Consider the following 19960-nt stretch of genomic DNA (forward strand, 5'->3'; position numbering starts at 1 on the left):
TTGCAGTTATCATCAGAGCCAGAGGAGAATCTACCAAGCAAAATAAATCTGAAATCTTCACAATTCAACACAATATATAAATTCATGCTAAAATTTTCATATTATTTAAAAGACAATGATCAACTAAAATAAATTTCATTTCAATTTTCGAAGTCAAACGAAAACAAATACCAGCTGTAATGGATTTTTGACAGCTTGATGTTTTCTGTTGACACTGCCGATTTCACGTACACCAACAAAGGTGGGTGCAAAACTCGATTCATGCTCGTTTTCAGCTTGGAAGGTGCAACACTTTCGGGTGGTGAAAACAAATACGGTATTAGTTAATGTCCTTTTAACGACCAAACTGCCCTCAGGCGGCAGGAAATAGCACCATACGAGTAAAATAAAAAACCTCATGGCAACACTGCCACAAACTTCAAAAACGTAAAACGCGAGTGTGTGCGTGCAGCCGCCATCTCGTCCGTCGCGCTCGGTAAAAGTGAAATTACAACAATCGTGCGAGTTCGGTCGGGTGCGGGAGTGTTTCAATAGTTTTTTGCGAAAAAGTGCATTTAATTGGTGAATTTCACGATCGAAATGCAGTGAAGATTGCTGCCGCCTTAACCGTGAGTATATTGTGCATAAAATTGATTCGTTTCCGGTCGGAACTACACGAGAAAATCGCTGCGTAAGTTTGTCGCTACGATATCATCAGTGATGTGAATTTCAATCGGGGTTTTTTCGTTCCGCAATATGGTGGACGAAAACCTGGATTGATTGAGGAGAAATTTTTCATTCCGCTTACGGGTGGGGAGCAACGCTTGTTTGGCTCACAAATAAAATCGAAGATTTCATTATCTACAATTGAAGTGCTATGATCCACGTATTTACGTGAGTTTTGATGTGAGATAGATTTTCATTTTGGGAACACCCATCATAACCTCTTACAAGCTTGGAAACCCCCTTTTGGAAGTATCACAATTTGGGGATACGCACTAGAAAACATGTAAGTAGAATTCCGATTATATAATTGCTTATCAGTCTGTGGGAACTACCCATTATGTTTCATTGTCTTTTTATGCTTTGTATGTTATTGGAGGTAAGCGCATTACGCGTATCAATTTTTAATAGGATCTTATCACCAAGGCAAGCTAACACATAAAAAGTATAGAGTTGTTCTGGGTGCTTTATACAGTAGAGTGAAGTAAATGTAATTATTGTAATTGTTCTTTTTGATTGACCGTCAGCCCATGGATATAAAATCATAGCTAATGTCAAGGAAATACAATTTCACGGTCACAAGTGAATGAATTAATTGAAATCTGCCCAATCAAGCACTAAGCAATTATTCTGAAGACAAAGCTTACTGAAGAAATGATAGTCTTTGTCTGTCTGAAGTCATACAAAGTAATCGGGATAAAACAAGCTTGAAAAATGTACGCAGAATAACAAAAATAAATTTCATAACTTGCGGTCTTGCGACAGAGAAGCTTTTATTAGAAAAAAAATACATTGACAAATTGAAAACAACATGTTTCGATGCGATCTTGTAACATTATTTGATTTTATGCAACATTAAAATGAACACTAGAACGGTAGAAATTTGTAAAACTAAAACTTGATAAATCGTACGGGCCCTGACCTAAGCGTAACTTAAACAAGGATCAGATCTTTGGTGGCTTTTCATGGTTTTGCGAACTTTTAAAGCTATGTACTATGCTGAATTTATTTCGATTCAACCAGCCTCATAGTTCGAAAAGCCCCATTCATCGACAAACATCTATACAAATCGTTTGCGTTGAGTCTATCTGATTCGACCTTTGTGTATAGTTTTTTTTTCAAACTACCTTCTCTTTTTTCTCTCTCTTGTTTTCTGTTTTGTGTTTTCCCTCTATTTCCCACAAAATATGTACTTTTTGTACTGGGCCCTTAAAATCGATCAGAATGATCATTTTTGTATGCTTTGTTCAAACTTATTTCTATAAGTATTGTAGGGTCTACTTAAACCATGCATTGGACCCTAACGCTTGAAATTCGAAACAATGTCGTTAGTTTTTCAGAACGACACGAAACGGCGCCACGGCACTCGAAGGATGATGCCAATTCTCATAAAATTTCAACCAACATTTTAAGTTCTATATCATTTTATTTTAGAATAGCAGCACTAAATCAATCCTGAAAGATGTCGGTTCACTACAAATTTAAGAGTGCCCTCGATTTCGACACCATCACCTTCGATGGGTTACACATTTCGGTGGCAGATTTGAAGAAAGCCATCATCCACCAGAAACGGCTGGGGAAGACGATGGACTTCGATTTGCAGATCACCAATGCCCAAACCAAGGAAGGTAAGTTGGAAATTGAAAAAATTGATCTTGAGTATCCGTGATGCAATTTCTGTTTATTGTCGATTCCAGAATATGGCGAAGATTCAACGCTCATCCCTAAGAACACATCTCTAACCATCGCTCGGATACCGCTGAAGAATGCCCCGAAGAAGAATTGGGAACCGAAGGGTGGAATACCCAGCATTGCTTCTGGCGAGGTGGTTTCGTCCTCGTCCCGTAAGGGGGTAATCCATGAGTCGGCGGCATCGGTCGTTCAGGCCAACGTCGATCTGTCTACTATGACCGGAACCGAAGAAGATAAAATCCAAGAGATGATGTTCCAGAGCACAGCCGAGTACGATCCTACCAAGTAAGAGCGTTTTTTTCTGGTTTTATCAATCCATTAATACCCACTTGTGTATGGTCCATCATATCCATTTGAAAAATAGAAAAGATTTTGCTCTTAAAATTACATCGAAACATTTTATTAATACTTTCCTATCCACACTGTGTTAATGCTTTCCTTTGGAACAGATTTAAGCAAAGGTATATTATTCAATCCATTCAAATTACGTTATTGTGAAAATATGTTAAAACTCAATCAAAATTAGCTTCAGAAATTTATTCGAAAAATAAAAACAATTATATTTACCTCACATAACTTTAGGAAACAACTAGGTATAGGTACATTTAATGAAAGTTTACCTACATTACCGTTACCTGTTCGTTGACTGATCCAACTGGGACTAATTTGTGTTTTCTAATTCCTCATAGCTATCAAAAGATTCGTGGTGCCTCTCAAACTGGCGAAGTACCGGCCAGCTACAAGTGTTATCGCTGTAATAAACCAGGGCATTGGATCAAAAATTGCCCTCTAGGACCTTTGGTAAGTAACCGATAAATTGCAAATGAGAATTTCTTTTATAATTCTGTTTCCTTCCTGCCAACAGCCGAAAGAGCTCCTGGAAACGAAACGAGTTTCTGGCATTCCCCGTTCATTCATCGAGCGAGACAAGGACCCGGAAAACAATCCAGTGGTACAGATTCCGCAGATGCCGCCAGAAGAGAAGCAAACCATCCCGGAGGATCTGATATGTGGGATTTGCAAGGATCTGTTCACCGATGCGGTGATGATTCCCTGCTGCGGTAGTTCGTTTTGTGACGAATGCGTTCGTACCGCGCTGCTCGAGTCGGAAGACAACGAGTGTCCGGATTGCAAAGAGAAGGGCTCCTCACCCGGGTCCCTGATCCCCAATCGATTCCTGCGCAATTCGGTCAACGCATTCCGCAACGAAACCGGATACATTAAAACAGCTAAGAAAGGTAAAGGAAGCCGATGGTAGTTTTATGAAGTGATCGAAGGTTTAAAATTGGAATGTTTTTTTTATCAGCGGCTTCATCCAACAAGCAACAAAAACCAACGGAGTCGAGTGAAGCAGCTTCTGTGTCTGTGGGAAGCGCTATAACAACCGTTTCTTCGACATCGCAAATCGATGAGGAGAACGCGTCGGAAGAGCATCATCAGCAACATCAGAAGGCAGCGGAAGATGAGAAAGATGAATCAAACGATCAAAGTGACAATCTACACGAGAGTTACGAGGAAGTGTCTCAGCATGGCGATATTGGCTCACCGGGTGCAGAGGAAAAAGGTAAGATTTGTTGTCCTCGGCTTGATGGTGAAATGAAATGTTTTGGTTGTTTGTATTTTAAAAAATTTTTATTTCTAGTTTTTGATAATGAATCCGATTATGAGGATAACATAACGGTTACGGTCCCGCCTGCTACAGTGCAGAGACGAGGGGCTCTCTGGGGCCATTTTAATGGACATCCGCTTCCTCCGTATCACTACCGGCACGATACTCCCCCGACGGGAAGTGGTGGTCACAGGGAACATGATCGACATCCGTACGGCAGCCGTGATGGTCACGATGGTGGTCGAGAAGGCCGCGATGGTCGAGAAGGGCGCGAAGGAGGACGAGATGGTCGCGATGGAGGACGAGATGGTCGCGAGGGTAGAGATGGACGAGAAGGAAGAGATGGCCGTGGTGACGGTCGAGATGGCCGAGAAGGTCGTGAAGGAGGTAATATAAGCGGGGGAGCCCGCGATCATGAGCGTTCGCATGAAGAACCAGGAGATCGTACTCCGAAAACGGAGGACAAAGAAAACTATGCTACTGGAGCTCCACCGAATCGAGAGGCTGCAAAACACGAGTACGAGCAACGTTCCCCCGAGTATCACCCTAACAGGGAACCTCGTGGCGGCATGCTCCCTTTGCCTACACATACTCATCATCCACCGCAACAACAGCCATTGGCACCGATGCAACCGCATCCAGGATATATGGGACAGCCACATCCAGCTCCTGCAGGACACTACCCAGGGCCAATTCCGCATGGAGCTCCGCCTCATCCGTACCCCGGAGGCTACGGAATGCAACCAGGCTTTCATCAACAGCGTCCATACGAACACCATGGCGGCATGTATCATGGTGAACGGCCTAGAATGATGTATCCGCCTCGAGGTGGATATCAACCTCATCCGCCGCACATGAGACCACGTCACATGCCCCCAATGGGTCCTGGAGGCTATCCTGGAATGCCGAATGTTGGGCATGGGTAAGCTACTATTGCAAATCTTTAAATCCTATGTATAAATTGTTAATTTCTTATACAGATTTCCGCCTCGTGTCATCGATGATCCCCTTAAAGAGTTTAACCGAATCATGCGTGAAAAAGAACGTCGAAAGGAACAAGAAGCCAAGGCAGCAGCTAATCGACACAGATCACCACATGGAGGAGATCGCGGTCGCCGCTCTCGCTCCTTCGATAACTCTGGTAGCAACTCCAGTAGCAACCGACGGGGACGTTCCCCGGAACGAGACAGACGACGTTCACCAAGGGCTCGATCGCCAGATCGTCGTCGTTCACCGGAAGAAAAACACACAGATGAACGGCACGGTGAACGTGACCGTGGAGAAAGGGGCCGGGAACGCGGCGACAGAGACCGGGATAGGGAACGTGATCGAGCTGGTGGTGAGGCTAACGCAGGACGGCGTCGCAACCGTTCCAGCTCTTACAGTACTAGTGGCTCAAGGTTAGTTTGATCTTTTGTTTTTTTTGTTTTAAACAATTCTAATATTCTTCCTTGTTTAACACAGATCAAAGTCACGATCGCCAGTAACGAAAAGGGGCAAGTCGCCGAAACGACGCGGCTCGCGTAGTCCTTATAGAGAGCGGCGAGGTAGTCGTTCCCGGTCAAAATCATTCGAAGATCGACGGTAAGTTTTCAAGTTTCCTCTTTAACAGATATCAATCTTACAACTAACCAATAGTGTTAACACTTCTCACAGACACGGCAAACACAGCAAAGATCGACGCGAAGATCGTCGAGATGATCATCGCGGCGGTGGTGATTTCAAAGACCGTGAACGATCTCCCGGATACGGAGGGCATTATTCAAGGTAAATTTGTTTACCAAAGTTTTACAATCTTAATGATACCATTCAGACAAAAAAAAAACTGAAATCAACTTTCCTGTTTTGCCTTTCAGCGGATACCGAGGTCGCGGGGGAGGCTATCGTGGCGGGTCCCGTGGCGGTGGTCGAGGTGGTAACCGGGGAGGTGACCAATCCGGCTACCAGTCGTCTCACTATCCGCGCTCCGGTTACGACCGCGGTGCTTCTGGTGTTCCGCCGCAAATGGCCTCGGCGCCGCAGCTCGATCAGTACGGACATCCCATGGTTGCTGCTGGTGGCCCGAACGACTATCATCAACATCATCATGATCCCACGGCAGTGGGCGCTGCAGCTGTCGGTCATCACGGAGCGGTTCCGCAGGCTGGACATTATGGGCCCCCGTCACAACAGTCACTTCCGCCGAATGTTGTGCCGGTCCCAAGCAGGTACTGTGCTCTACTATTCTCCTTTGTCTGTTTTTACATTTATCTATTGTCTACCGTTACTGTTAAGAGTATGTGGGTCAATCGATTGCGGGGGGTTATTGATGAACTGGTTAAACCGATTCATGAAAAGCAAATACTACGGCTTCGAGTCGTTTTATTGCTCTAGTCTGATGACAAATGTGTATTTTTTTAACGGTTACCACCCAACTGTAAGAATGCAAAACTATAAATATGATTATAAAATTATAGTTGGGATCATTAAACCTTTTTGAATACCTTTTTGAATAAGAAATATTAGTGTTCAGCCATACGAATGGTATGAACATGCATTCATGTGATGTGCGCATGATTATTTATTGAAAATTTTTTATTTTTAGTTATAAGTAGAAAGAATTGTAATCGAAAAATTATTACGTCGTCGCTTTACAAAATTTATTTTGTCAGATAGGAGCATTCCTTTTTCAATTTTTAATTTATGATTATTTCAACATAAAAATGTTTGAGTAAACGCTTCCGAGTTAAAAAAAATATAAATTAAAAAAAAAAAGATTTCAAATATATTTGAAAGCGTAATCCAAATTAAAAAAAATCATCTTTGTATGTTTCCAACCTTCTCAAAATATTAATTTAAGGCGTTTTTCAAATATTGATTCAATCACCTAATCAATGAATTTTGTTTTCATTTTCCATTTATTACATTATTCTGCTCCGATCTTTTATATTCATTAAAATATTTGAAACTGACATAATTGTACAACGACATTTTCGTATATAATTTTTCGAAAAGACTGATTTATTGTAAAAATTTAAACTTCCAAATTGTGATACATATCTGTTGTTGTTATTATATCTTTGAATATTGTAAAACGTTTTGTTTGTTAATGTTATAAATCACGTGATCAAGTCATTTTCAAAATATTGTTCAAGCCTAAAGGGCGAACTTTCACTTATAGATAATAGATAATAAAGTAAAGTTTTATATCCGCCTCACGACAAAATGAAGAATAGCTTAGCTTAGCTTAGCTTGATTTCCGCCTCACGACAAAATGAAGATTGTTGATAAACAATAACCGATCTTAAACTGTTAGCTTGTTCTTTAATAATCCAATACATGCTCAAAAAGAAATGTCGCAATATTACAAAGCTACATCATGCCATTCAAAGACCGTATTCGGAAAAGGAAACATACTGCCTCCTATTCATATGAGTCCCTTGTGTAGAAAATGCAACGGAAACGTTTTGTTATGCGAATACTTTGTACTAGCCAATTCATTTGGAGTGGCATTTTCTTCAAAATATTATTATTATTATTATTTGCCATTTTTTAACTATCCTAGGCTAGGCTAAGCTATTATAGGTACATTAAAAAATTAGTAATACCGTAGTATTGCCAATTTTAGTAAAGGTGTTATGCTTCCAGACATTTCGTTCGAACCTCTTAAGCCCTTAACCCGAATAAACAAAAGATAAGCTTGTTGTTCATCAAAATATTACTTTCGAACCGTAACAAAATTGTGAAGAATTATTGAAAAAAAAAAAGAAATTTATGGAATCTATCCCTAGAATTGAGCTTTAATTTTCACCATGAGAAATTGAATTGGAACCGATTTTGATTATGTGCGATTTTATGTAGCGTGGAGTAAATTAGTATAAAAAACGAGGTAATAAAAAAATCAGTGACGTTCAATACATCTTTTATCTAAAAATTCTTAAATTTGTCAAATAAAATATCAATTATTTAACATATTCAGTTTGTCGACTTGAATTAGATACAATAACCCATCTACGAGTTAAATTTATATAATTAGTTATAAGAAACAAAAAGGTTGATATAACGAGTGAAATCATCGCAAATTTCAGCTGGAATACCAAATAAATTGTAAACAATCTATTGTCAAAAACAGGTTTCATGTTTGTAAAATGTCGCAGTAAGTTATAACAGTTTTTAATTTTTCGTGAGAGGTGGCAGAAATCGCGAATTATAACATATGACAAACAAGACGTTGTTCAAACCAAAGAACCAACTCTACCGAGAGAATCTGATTTCTATTGCTCTTAAACGCACGAAAAGTAGAATGTATGTACCTGAAATTTAAATTTTAATGAAGTGAAATATGTCTAAACTGAACATCTGTTTTAAAATTGTATCGTTCAGGTAACGATTGATAATGATGTAAAAGCTCTTTTCATTTTGAATGGATCTTGAAACTCAACTGATTAAATTGTGATAAAAACGTGATTTTTTTTTCAAAAAAAAAGTAATCTACAAAAACGATGTACAAATGCTAAGCTAAGTACAATTTGTGAAAACCTAAAATCGTAAACATATCGATTGCTGTTATCTGTTGTAAACCCTCGGACATCGCTGTTCCCGTTGTTGATGAGAAAACTTTTGGCGGATATGGAAAAAAATGCTTCACCGACCTGAGATTATATTATAACCAAACTAAAAGGAAAGGAGCCTATCCGGATCTTCAGAACGTTGGAATATTATTGAATATTGATTACAGTGCCAAACAATCTGTGATAAACATATTCATTTTTGTAAGATCATTTGTGTCTGAAGCACTCTGTATTCCACACAAAAGAAAATCAGCAATAAACGTGCCGAAATTCGAGCAATTTTTATTGAAAGTTTACTAATTTTGCAACTGTTTGTACTGCTGCATACATACATGATTAGAAATTGGCAGCTAAAAACTTACCAACGACGATGTTCAGGAAACCAACCGGAAGCCGAGCGAGCCGGATCACAGCTGGAGAGCGTCACAACCATCGTGGGACCAAGATCTTCGAGGAGCAGTTTTGTGCAAGTTGAATTCGACAATCCAATCTTTGTAATTTTTTTTGTATTAAAAATTTTACTTTCAAAATAAGTATGTTCCAGTTCTTCTAAATTAAATCTGATCTAATCTAGTGCGGATTCAACTTGCACAATAATCACTACAACCGGCTGCTGGAGTACCGATCGTCACTCGTCGCTGCTTGCTGCTATCCGAAAACATTCCCTTAATATCATTCACTCTTTGATGGTTCCGAAAATTTCGAAAGATTCCTTTATTTTTAAACAACAGCGCGTATTTTTTTAATTTTATCCTAAGGATTTTAACATCTGGCTATAGCATAAAATGCTATTGAATTAATGGGATCGATATGGATTACACTTTTTTCAGCTTGTAAGATTTTCTTTATGCATCATGGATAATTGTGGAAATTTATATTCAAGTAAATCCGTCTTTTTGTATTTTCCAATCTATGTTTTTTAAAGACATTTGGAAAAATTAAAATCCAGGTTATTAAAATTTTTTTTTACCATACAGTTTCGTTCTTATAAGTATGGAGATTGGCTCTAAAAAATATATTGCTGATATGATTAAAATTAAATCTCTGCAGTCGTTGTAAAAAGTACTAAGTTGAGTATTTCGAATTGAAGCTTCGAAACGTGGACAGCAAAATTAAACGTGTTCATTCCATTTGACGGTACTTAAAAATCTTCAAGACAAATAGACAAATGACACATTCCACGCGCTTGTACCGCTCAAAAGTGATTTTTATCCGTTCGCGTATCAAAAAATCTCAAAATTGTCTATAATTTTGAAAATTCAAATCACACGAAACCAACGAAAAAAGAGAAAAAAGTTTTTTTTACACATGTGTTAGATGATTTTGAAAATCAGTTTTTTTGTTGAAAAAAGTGGTGTTTTTGACAACTTTTACAAAATCATTAATTTTAATGTATGGATGGTTTTTTTTTTGGAAATATTTTTAGTATGTTCAGAAGCCAAAAAACACGGCTTCATTTTGTAGAAAAAAGAATTTTTTTATATCCAATATAGTTGGTTTGAAAAGCGAACAAAAACAGTCGCAAATGAGTGAATTCACGTCACAAAAAAAGGGAAGTTTTTAATTTTACGAGAAAACTCTGACTTTTTTTTAAATAAAAAAATGAGATTTTCTTCAAAAATGATAAGACGATTCTGAAACACTAAAATTTATAGAATTTGGTCGGAATCTAGCTGAGTTGCAACAGCGCGAATGAGTGAATTCACGTCACAAAATTTGATTTTTCGTTAAATTGTACATGAAAATGTGCTCTGAAAGCTGTTTTGACCCTCCAGATGGTCGGATTTTGACAAATCGAGCATAATTTAGTTGATTTTTTTTGATAAGTTCATTATTTTCAAATAAAAATGCAAAAAGATTGAAAAAAAAAATTAAAAAATTTTTTTGATGAATCTTTAAATAAAGACAGTAGTTACCTATTTTAACATATGATCCCTCAATATGTTGCTTTTCAAGTGCCAATCAAAATAAGGAAAAAAATAGGTGCAGATACTAAAAAATTATGATTGTAAAAGTCGGAACAACAAAATATCGTTTTTGAAAGTCTACATAAAATTTGAAGACTCCAAACAATGGTTCAGTATAGCCAAAGTATAACTTTATATTTCGTGACGTGAATTCAGTCAACTACCCTGTTCTTATTGAACTGAGTGAATTCACGTCACAACTTCAAATCAGCATAACTTCGTTCGTTGTTGTTCAATCGAGAAGCTCTGTACAGCAAATTGTGGGTCATTATTTTCTTTACAACTCATTCGAAGACACCGATATTCTATTTCCACAGAGAGAACAGGAATTCAAGGATGTATGTACTAAAGTCCGAAATGGTAAATTCTAGCGTGAATTCACGTCACAAAAGTAATTAGTCACAACAAAAACAACTTAAATTTTAAAATGACCAAATTGTATTCATTTTGAAGGAAATTCAATTTGCGACCGTTTGCTACAATTTTTTTCATTTTCAAGTAAATTGGTTGACTTCTAGATCGATAACAGTGCAGAAAAGTCCGGAAAAGCGATTTCACGTCACGGTGGAATGTGTCAAATACATTTCATTTGTACACTTAATCGGCTCGTATGTTTTCATCCCCGAAACCAAAAAAAGGCAGTTGGAGCCAGAAGCGATTATTTTTTTGTCTTCCTGGACACAGTTTATGTGGCTTTGTGAAAATTTCACCTTTGGCAATTTTTTCCTCGCCTTAGAATTTCTGTGTTACAATAGGTTGGAGCAGAGGTGAGCAACCTTTTAAAGCAACGGGCCAATTTGAATTTGAAATATTTTCGGCGTTTGCACTCAAAATAATATTTATTAATAATTAGCAGAGTTTAAGGTTATTTTATAACGACAAATTATTGACGAAAACATTACTGAAAGAGGGAAAATGGGACGAGTTCATGCGTTTGAAGAAAACAAAACTTTAACACCTTTTTTTAAATACAAGGTTGATAATATCAACCGAAATTGAATAGGTACATCACTAAGTCTTGATTAAACTGGAAACATGTAATTTTTTTTAAACGATTTGTTTTTTTCTCGAATATTCATTCTTACAATTAGAAACATCGTTTGCTTCCTATTTTTATAAGAAACGAAAAATTTACATGTGCTATCTACACAGCAAATTTTATTTTGCTGGAAACCAGCAAAATTTTGCTGTTTTTGTCCCGTCGGGTTTCCAGCAAAATTTCCAGCAATTTTGATTGCTGGAAAATCCAGCAATCTAAATTACTGGAATTCCAGCAATCTCAGTTACTGGAAACCAGCTACCTCAATTGCTGGAAATCAGCATTTTTTTTAAACTCCATCAGATTTTTTTAGATTTCAAATTGAATTTCAATTTTAAACCCCCGTGGTAGTCATATTTATAAAAAGCAATATTTATTCTTGAGCAATATTTATTCAAATTTTTATAACCAAATTAATTAATATCTGCCAGTGAGTTGACCGCTGTTCGCCAGATATTGTTATCATGCTTCATCTGAAATAAAAATAATTAGTTTCTTTATCGATTTTTTTTTGTTTTTTCGAAAAAAAAAATTACCTTTGGTTTAAATGCTTCATCGCTGGAAATATGGAGACAAACACATTTCGCGCGCGACGAAAAAAAATGAGCAAAAACAAAAACAAATTCGAGTTTGACAGATCGATTGCTGGTTTTTTCAGAAATGAAGATCAAGTGCTGGAAAAATCAGCAAGATGGAGAATGTTTGCTAGTTTACAACCAAAAATTGGATTTCTAGGCTTTTCAGCATTTTTTTTTTGCTGGAGGAAATCGAGGCAAAATTGATTTAAACTTTTAGTAGGGGATAGTGGGGTATTGTGGGCCATGGGGAAACGTGGGCCACTTTTAATATCTCAGATGCGTGTTGAGATAAAAATCTCAAACCAACTGTCATCGTCGTCGCTTTGCGTGAGCATATATTCCTATATGTTGTTGACTGAAATACGCATCATATGCTTCTTTTATTTATCAAGCTAAAAAAAGTTAGAAAATTTTTCTTACATAATTAAAATTACACCTGCTAATTCCATCGATGGGGAACCTAAAGTGCATAATAAAAATATGCTCATACGTTTATGATCTTAGTTTTGTCATGATCTTGGTCACGTGGGAAAGGAATTTTTGGTGAAACATCAATAAGTCACACAAACGCAACCAATTTGCAAATCATAGCTTGTGGGGAATCATGGGCCACTCATCTTGAATCACCTATATTTTTATGTTTTTATACACATTCAGAACTTAAAATACGTTTTACCTATCTGCAAAGTTTTCTTATGCCAAATGAAGAGTTATGAAAAGTATTTTGTCCATCCTATATAAGAAATTTTGAAAAAACGTTCGCGAGCCAGGTTTTGGAATCTATGCGATCATACACAGTTCTCTTTTTAATTCATCATCTGAAATTGCTTTTAAATATCGAAATGAATTAGGAAATCACAGTTTTGGGTCAACTCATAAGCTTTGCATGTTATTTGGTCAATTTGGATTTGGTGGCCCACGAAATTGAAATTTAGCTAAAAATAATAACAACACCAAAAATGCACAAAAATCCGGTGGGTCATTAAAAAAATTTCAAAATTATGTAACTCCATGTTTTGTAGAAAAAAATTTAAAAAATAAAGCATTTCAAAAAAATTGAAATTTCGCTTTAAAGTTGCTACTTGTGATCATTTTTTAAAACTTTTCATAGATTAACTAAAAAATCATGATCGATTCAGAAAAGATGATTGAAAAAATAAGAATAAGTGAAAGGTTTATAAACTTTAAAATGCATAACAGATAGTTTAATATTTCGAGCACTAAATATTTTTCCGCTGCTAATTAAAATACTGAGTCCTGACAAAGACAATAGCTCAAAAATCAGTTTTTCATAATAAAAATTGATGAATATTTTGTTTTCAGAAAACTAAAATTCAGAATTGAAAAAAAAAACACAAACTTATTAAAAATTTCTTAAAAAATTAAAATCGTTCTCTCACAATTTATTCGAAAATTTCTTAAAACTATACAATAAAATTCGAGGAAGTTTTTTAAAAATGATGCCTTTTATTAATTTCGAATTTCCTGAAGTTTCTATATTTTTACACAGATTTTGTCAATCGAAAATTACCGAGTTCGGTAATTTTTTTACCGAAATCCTAACATGTGTAAATCGTTAAACTGTTCGGTAATTTTTTCGGTAAAAAATAAACCAACATCGGTAAATCGATTCTTCATTTACCGAAATTCGTTTATTTTTTACCGAAAAAATTACCGAACAGTATAACGATTTACACATGTTAGGATTTCGGTAAAAAAATTACCGAACTCGGTAATTTTCGTTTACTGTGTAGTTTTGGTGATAGAGAGTTTATAAGTTTAAAAATGAATAAGTGTTGAGTGAAATCAATAATTGATATCTAATGAACGGAAACTGGCTTTGAATTCGATTACTTCATTTGACTAAGAAGGAAAAATATTTTGATTATGATGATGATGAATAATCTAAAAATAATAATAAATTAAACAGTTTTAAAATTCGTCAAATATCATAACAATACCAAGGTTTCATTTAATTAAACTTATTTGTTGAAGCCTGCTGAACTATTTTATTTTTGCTTTATAAATATCCAAAATTTAAATTTTGCAGAAACTTTTTTTTTAAATTTGTTGAAACTCCCTTATTAAACAGAAAACTTGTCTTACTTTTTTCGCAGAAGTCAAAATAACTTGCCGTCTTAGAAAGCTTGATAATTAAACTTAAACCTTTTATTTTTTAAAGTTTAAATTGTCTAAAAAATTCCGATTTTTTTTATATGATTTCACGCATTTAAAAGTTATATTAAAAAAAAGCTGATAAAAAAAAACAATAACTGCATATTTGAATTTAATAAATTTAATGAAAAATTAGCTATAAAGTTCTTTCCACTTCGGAAATATGTGAATTTTGTGGCCTTGTGTTATTCATAAAAAAACCTTTTGACTGTGGAATTGAGCATTAGAAGAACAAGAAACACAAAACAAAATTGAAGTTAATATTTGTTTCTTGAAGAAAATTTTTAATTAGCAGAGAAAATGTAATGACTTTTTTTTTATAATCAAAGTGATAAATAGTAAAATTGAAGTTACAGTTTTTGGCTAATTCTGATGACTATCGTAAGTATTAAACGCTTGTCACATTTCTACTTATTTGTTGACATGTAAAATATGTATTCGACGAATGAATTTTGTTAGCTTCAAATTCTGAATTTGGTTGGTTACACTTCTTAATAAAAACTACTTCTTAAAACAACCCATATTTTGTGTCAAGATTTGAGTTTCAATACAGATGGTCTATTCAAATAAAATTAGAAATTTACAGTTAATAATTAATATTAATTTGGAAACGTCTTAAAATAAAATGTCTTGGGCCTTGAGTGATTTATGATTAAATTCCGCCGGAGGCGAGTAAATTTTCTGACATGAACGGTAAATGGAAAAAAATCCAATTTTTTTTAAACTATATTCATCAAAATCGTAAAACCCAGAATAGGAGAACACGTGGTTAGAACATTTCAATTGAAACATACAATTACACGGATATCTTCGTAACTCATCGAGCTGAGTCTATTGGTATATATAAAGTGGGGTCTTGGACCATTAATTATGACCGTTCGCTATGCCTTTCTGTAAGAAAGCAAAAAAAAAGTTGTCCCTACATTTCATTAATAGCAAATTCAAAATCAACACTCAACAACACACTTTTATTTTGTTGAGTTACTTATAAACAAAGGTTATTTGGTATAATTCAGTCTAGAGAATCGCAAGTGACAGCTGCTTGAGTTTGGTGGACCGACTTTTTTTTAATGTTCAGCCTTTTAAGTGATAAATTAAATTTAAAGTTGAATGATCACCCCCACGGAGTGGGAAATTTCGAAAATTTAAAAGCACATTTATTAAGAAAAGTTCTTTTAATAGAAATTCGAGCGGTGGTATTTAACAATGGTCCCCCAATCAACATCACCCCGTTCCCCCCTCCCCCCACATGGGACCGCGCCTGAAACAGCCAAACACTATTACCGCTGATGTGAAAACCGCGGACAGAGGTACAACCAACTCAGAACATTAGATTTGGTTGTCACATATTTGTAATCCAGAATCAAAAATTTAAATATTGCATGAATATTGAACGTGATGAAAAGTGGGTCGTCGCGGTTTTTGTATTATGTAGAACTTGTTCATTGATTGTCGCTTTTTTACTTAGCGTATCGGTATTCCCAATGACTCCACATGGCGGTGGATGTTCTTTCGTACAATCCTATTTCGCATTCTAAGCTATTTTGCGCATTACCATCATACAAAATTCTAATATTTGTTTGCTCATTGCCACCCCTATTCAGCACAGCTAAAGGTTCGGGCTAATGTTTCGAAAATCAATCATTTGCTTTCAGCCATGCTTTACTGCATTCAGAGCCAAAAAATCGAATCAGTCAATTTTTCCTCTCCAACCAAATCATGTAAACAATCATGCATGACAACGACGCTGCTGTATTTGATACATTCCCGCAAAACATGATGTGGTAAAGAAGGACGCAGACTATCAGCAACGAACGTCTAGATGGTGATTGCCTTCCTTGATGGTTTTTAACCTTCTAGGATCACAAAAGATATGTATCAGTTCTGAGGGATGTGTAAAGGTTATACATAATATGATTTTTAGTTTTTTGCTTTGCGTAGAAGAACAAAATCATTACTAAGTAACCGCAATGAACTGTCCAGCATGTGTTAGGCTTTTTTGAACATGTGGTCCTGGTATTTCTTCAGATTTTTCCTTCTGAAACATCCATGGTCGTCTATTAATAACGAACATAATCAACAATGATGCTAGGATAGACGTTCGGGAATGATTAAGAGAGTGACGTTCAAAATGTATCACCAAGTATGTCGATCACCGTCGATTAGCCACGAGCCGAATAGCAACGGTAGCCTCCGATGGGGCATGGTATATTTTCTTGTATCAAGATAGTGTTGATTTTCGACATATATTCAATGGGTACCTCCACCACGTGCGTATCGAAGCACTCGGAGATATCAGTATTCTAGCTAGAAACCAATCCTGATTGCTTTTCTTGAGCGATTTTCCAAACATTGGTTGCTATTATCCATTGCATTCAATGAAAAGTCTATAAATTCAATTAAGTTAGTTGAGGTTGAACGGCCTCAGAGAAAACCATGTTGCCTGTCAGTTATTTGGTTCTTAATAGAGATGTACCGAATATTCGGTCGGCCGAATACCGCCAAAAAACCGTTAGGCCGAATATTCGGCTCACCGAATAGTTGAGCTAAGTATCCGGCCGAATAGGCCGAATATCTATTATAAAAAATTATAGAATAACAAACTTGTAAATTTTTTCAAATGATTTTGCATAATTTATAAAATATCCATAACAAATATTGTAAAAGCTACATAAACATCGAAATTATATGGATTCAGCTTAACATATTAGGTGTATCCGAGTATTTATCACAGTAGATAGTACAGGAGAATGCTGACGAGTATCGCTTTATACCTTGATTATGGTTTTTTTTTCTAGATTTTCTTGATATATCCAGGCTTACCCAGAAATCCTATAGAGATTCGAGATAACTTAAATCTGGTCGGGATGTCCAGATATTATTTAAAACTTCTAGAATTTCGATCGTGTTTGTTTCAATTATTTGCTAAATCGATAAACTAAAATTTCATTTTGAAATATTTTAGGTATTAACAATTTTTGAAAAATTTCAAAACGAGCATAAATTTTGCCCTTTTTTAAAATTGTTTTTCAAAAATCGTCCTGAATGCCTGACCGTGTGGATATGCGTAGTTGAAAGTATGGTATGCTTAAGGTTAAAGATCATCTTGTTTTAACAATTATTTTAAGGTATCTTGATCAAATTCGACCTTCATCTAATTCGATATCAAATAAGCAATTTAATATTGATTGGCACCTGTTTTGACATCTTTTGTCCCAGATTTCATTGGAACACACTCTTTTTGGTGATAAACGTCCTAGAAGCGACAAGTCATCTGATGTATTGTCCTGTCAGTCATTGGTGATGGTGACATTTTAAAAACCAGGAAGACCTCAACTTGGAAAAATCTCATAATATATCATCTGATAATATCATCTGGTTGAAAATAATCGACTCAAAAACAAGAGGGGAATCAATACGGAAAAAGAAGGAAATTGAAGTAAACGCTTTTGTTTTTATCATTTAAAACTCAATAAAATATTCGACCGAATATTCGTTTGGCCGAATAGTTGAAAAGGTCAATATTCGGTATTCGGCCGTTCGCCGAATACCACTATTCGGTACATCTCTAGTTCTTAATTTTGGAAAATAATTTTTCGTTTATCATTGCTTCAAAAAGCTTGGGAATGCAAGAGATTATGGCTATTCCGCGATAATTTCGTATGTCAGGCTTTCGACCAGATTTGAATATGGGCACTAAAGATGAGCTTTTCCAAATTTTAGGAAAATTTCCTGATTCCAATGACATATTAAAAAGCCAAAACAATGGAGCTGTCAGTTCCATTGCCAAACTTTTCATGAATAGAGGGCTGGTAGCGAGTCACTTTTTAGTGACTTGGTCACTTTTTTTTGGGTCAGTCACTAAAAGTCACTTTTTTCATCATTTGGTCACTAAAGTCACTATTTTCTGAAAAATGGTCACTTTTATCACCAAAAGTCACTATTTATATTTCTATCAGCTTTTGTTATTGAAATGACTTTTGAAAATAAGTAAAAATCTTTAGAGAAGTTTCTGCACTTTTTTTTTACAAAAACTCAAATCAAAAACATATTATTTAAAAATAAAAGTTTTATATGAATCAAGTTTTTTTACACTTTCTGCTGTAATGTCAAAAATACTTGTAATGATATTTTCCCATAATCAGTTATCTATCAATGTTTGATTTTACTAGTAATAAACTCTTTATCACCAAAACTAAATGTGTTCAGCTGAATTTGACAAAATTTCTAGTTTAGGACACTATTTACCAAATCAATAGTTTAAAAAAAATAAGCACCAAAATGGTTATGGTGAAACATATTTATTGAAAAAATTCTTCCTGAAATGTTTTTAAAAACTAATATTTTTTGTTTCCATATTGTTTTTTCAATTTTCAAATAAATTTACCGAATTTTATTGTACAGTTTTTTTTTTCAATTTTCTAATCAACTTGCCGGATTTTTTAATCAAACTTTTCAAATTTTTAAGACATATTTTTTAAAATTGTTTCCTTGTTTTTAAATTCTGAATTTTCGTGTTCTTCAACCATAAGCCTTTAACTCCAAATTTTTAATAATAAAACATAATTTCAACCTTCTGTTCTTTTTCTAGGACCCAATATTTTAATCAAAAGTGACAAAAAACTCAGAGCTTGTAATTTAAAGCTTAAAAACCAGCGATTGAAAATTTAAAAACTTTTGATTAATATTTTTTATATGAAATCATACATTTTGGATCGATCATGATTTTTAAATTAATCTAAAAGGTTTGAAAAATTGTTCTAAGTAGCAACTTTAAAAATAAATTTTAATACGCAGTGTTAACTAACTTATTGTATTTGATTTGTGCTTTCAATATTAATAACAAAAGTTTTGAACTCATTATTTTCAATTTTTCATCATTTTTTATCATTCACGTTATTACTCATTTTCTAACATTTCTTTGTCAGTGTAGTTGAACATGAAGTTATTATTTAAGCTTCAAAAATGAAATTTTGATAACTGGAGGATTTTACTTTATTAAAGGTTTTATGTCTGGCTTATATAACTGGCACTTTTAAAATAATTATAAATATATTCTTCTTTTTATCAAATTAAATTAAACCATCGAACATTGAATAAATTCTGTTCAAAATTCATTTTTTATTCAGTAATCGGTAATTCACATTTTAAATCGTGATTAAATATTTTTTGTTTAAATTAAAAAATTACAGCGGAATTTCTCACTAAACTTCTAGTTGAAAATGAAGAAAAGAATTCCAAATTTAGATGAATAAAAATTAACAATTATTATCATTTTCCTAACATCTATTCATGGTAAGTTTTGTACAAGAATGGACAATTATTTTATAATTCATATTTTTTTAATTTTAAATGTGCTAAGGAATTCTTTTGAAACTAATTTAATTCTTACTTTCTTGACTTATCGAAAATTTGAAACATTCATTGTAATATGTTTCCAAAATTGGGTTTATCAGTCATTTTTTTAGTTCGTGTGTTGAACATGAGTGACAAATGGTGTTAGAAAACCCTTTCCTTTTCAATTTTTTATTTTTGGTATTATTTGTTATTATTTTTATCTAAATTTGAATTTCGAAACCCACCCTCCCATGGACGGATCCTTCGCTCGGGCCTGATTTGGTCACATTTTTTGTACTTCAAAGTTACGT

The 19960-nt window shown here is 34.7% G+C and overlaps 1 protein-coding gene across 5 annotated transcripts in view; it reads left to right on the forward strand.

Moving 5' to 3' along the window:
* The first annotated feature begins 452 nt into the window (after positions 1 to 452).
* LOC129742577 (E3 ubiquitin-protein ligase RBBP6-like) overlaps positions 453 to 19960 on the forward strand; it is a 30167-nt gene continuing 10659 nt past the window's right edge. The window contains exons 1-11 of one of the 5 annotated variants that reach the window (XM_055734489.1): positions 453 to 608; positions 2137 to 2330; positions 2400 to 2679; positions 3084 to 3195; positions 3260 to 3632; positions 3701 to 3958; positions 4037 to 4925; positions 4984 to 5403; positions 5468 to 5587; positions 5642 to 5770; positions 5860 to 6210. In XM_055734489.1, coding sequence (XP_055590464.1) covers positions 2165 to 2330; positions 2400 to 2679; positions 3084 to 3195; positions 3260 to 3632; positions 3701 to 3958; positions 4037 to 4925; positions 4984 to 5403; positions 5468 to 5587; positions 5642 to 5770; positions 5860 to 6210 — 3098 coding nt within the window. In that variant the 5' untranslated portion in view covers positions 453 to 608; positions 2137 to 2164. Of the gene's footprint in view, positions 989 to 2136; positions 2331 to 2399; positions 2680 to 3083; positions 3196 to 3259; positions 3633 to 3700; positions 3959 to 4036; positions 4926 to 4983; positions 5404 to 5467; positions 5588 to 5641; positions 5771 to 5859; positions 6211 to 19960 lie in introns of all 5 variants that reach the window. The other 4 variants (XM_055734492.1, XM_055734490.1, XM_055734491.1 and 1 more) reach the window with 4 other exon arrangements.

Source organism: Uranotaenia lowii, chromosome 2 (genome assembly GCF_029784155.1).
Source record: "Uranotaenia lowii strain MFRU-FL chromosome 2, ASM2978415v1, whole genome shotgun sequence".
NCBI classification, from domain to species: Eukaryota; Metazoa; Arthropoda; class Insecta; order Diptera; family Culicidae; genus Uranotaenia; species Uranotaenia lowii.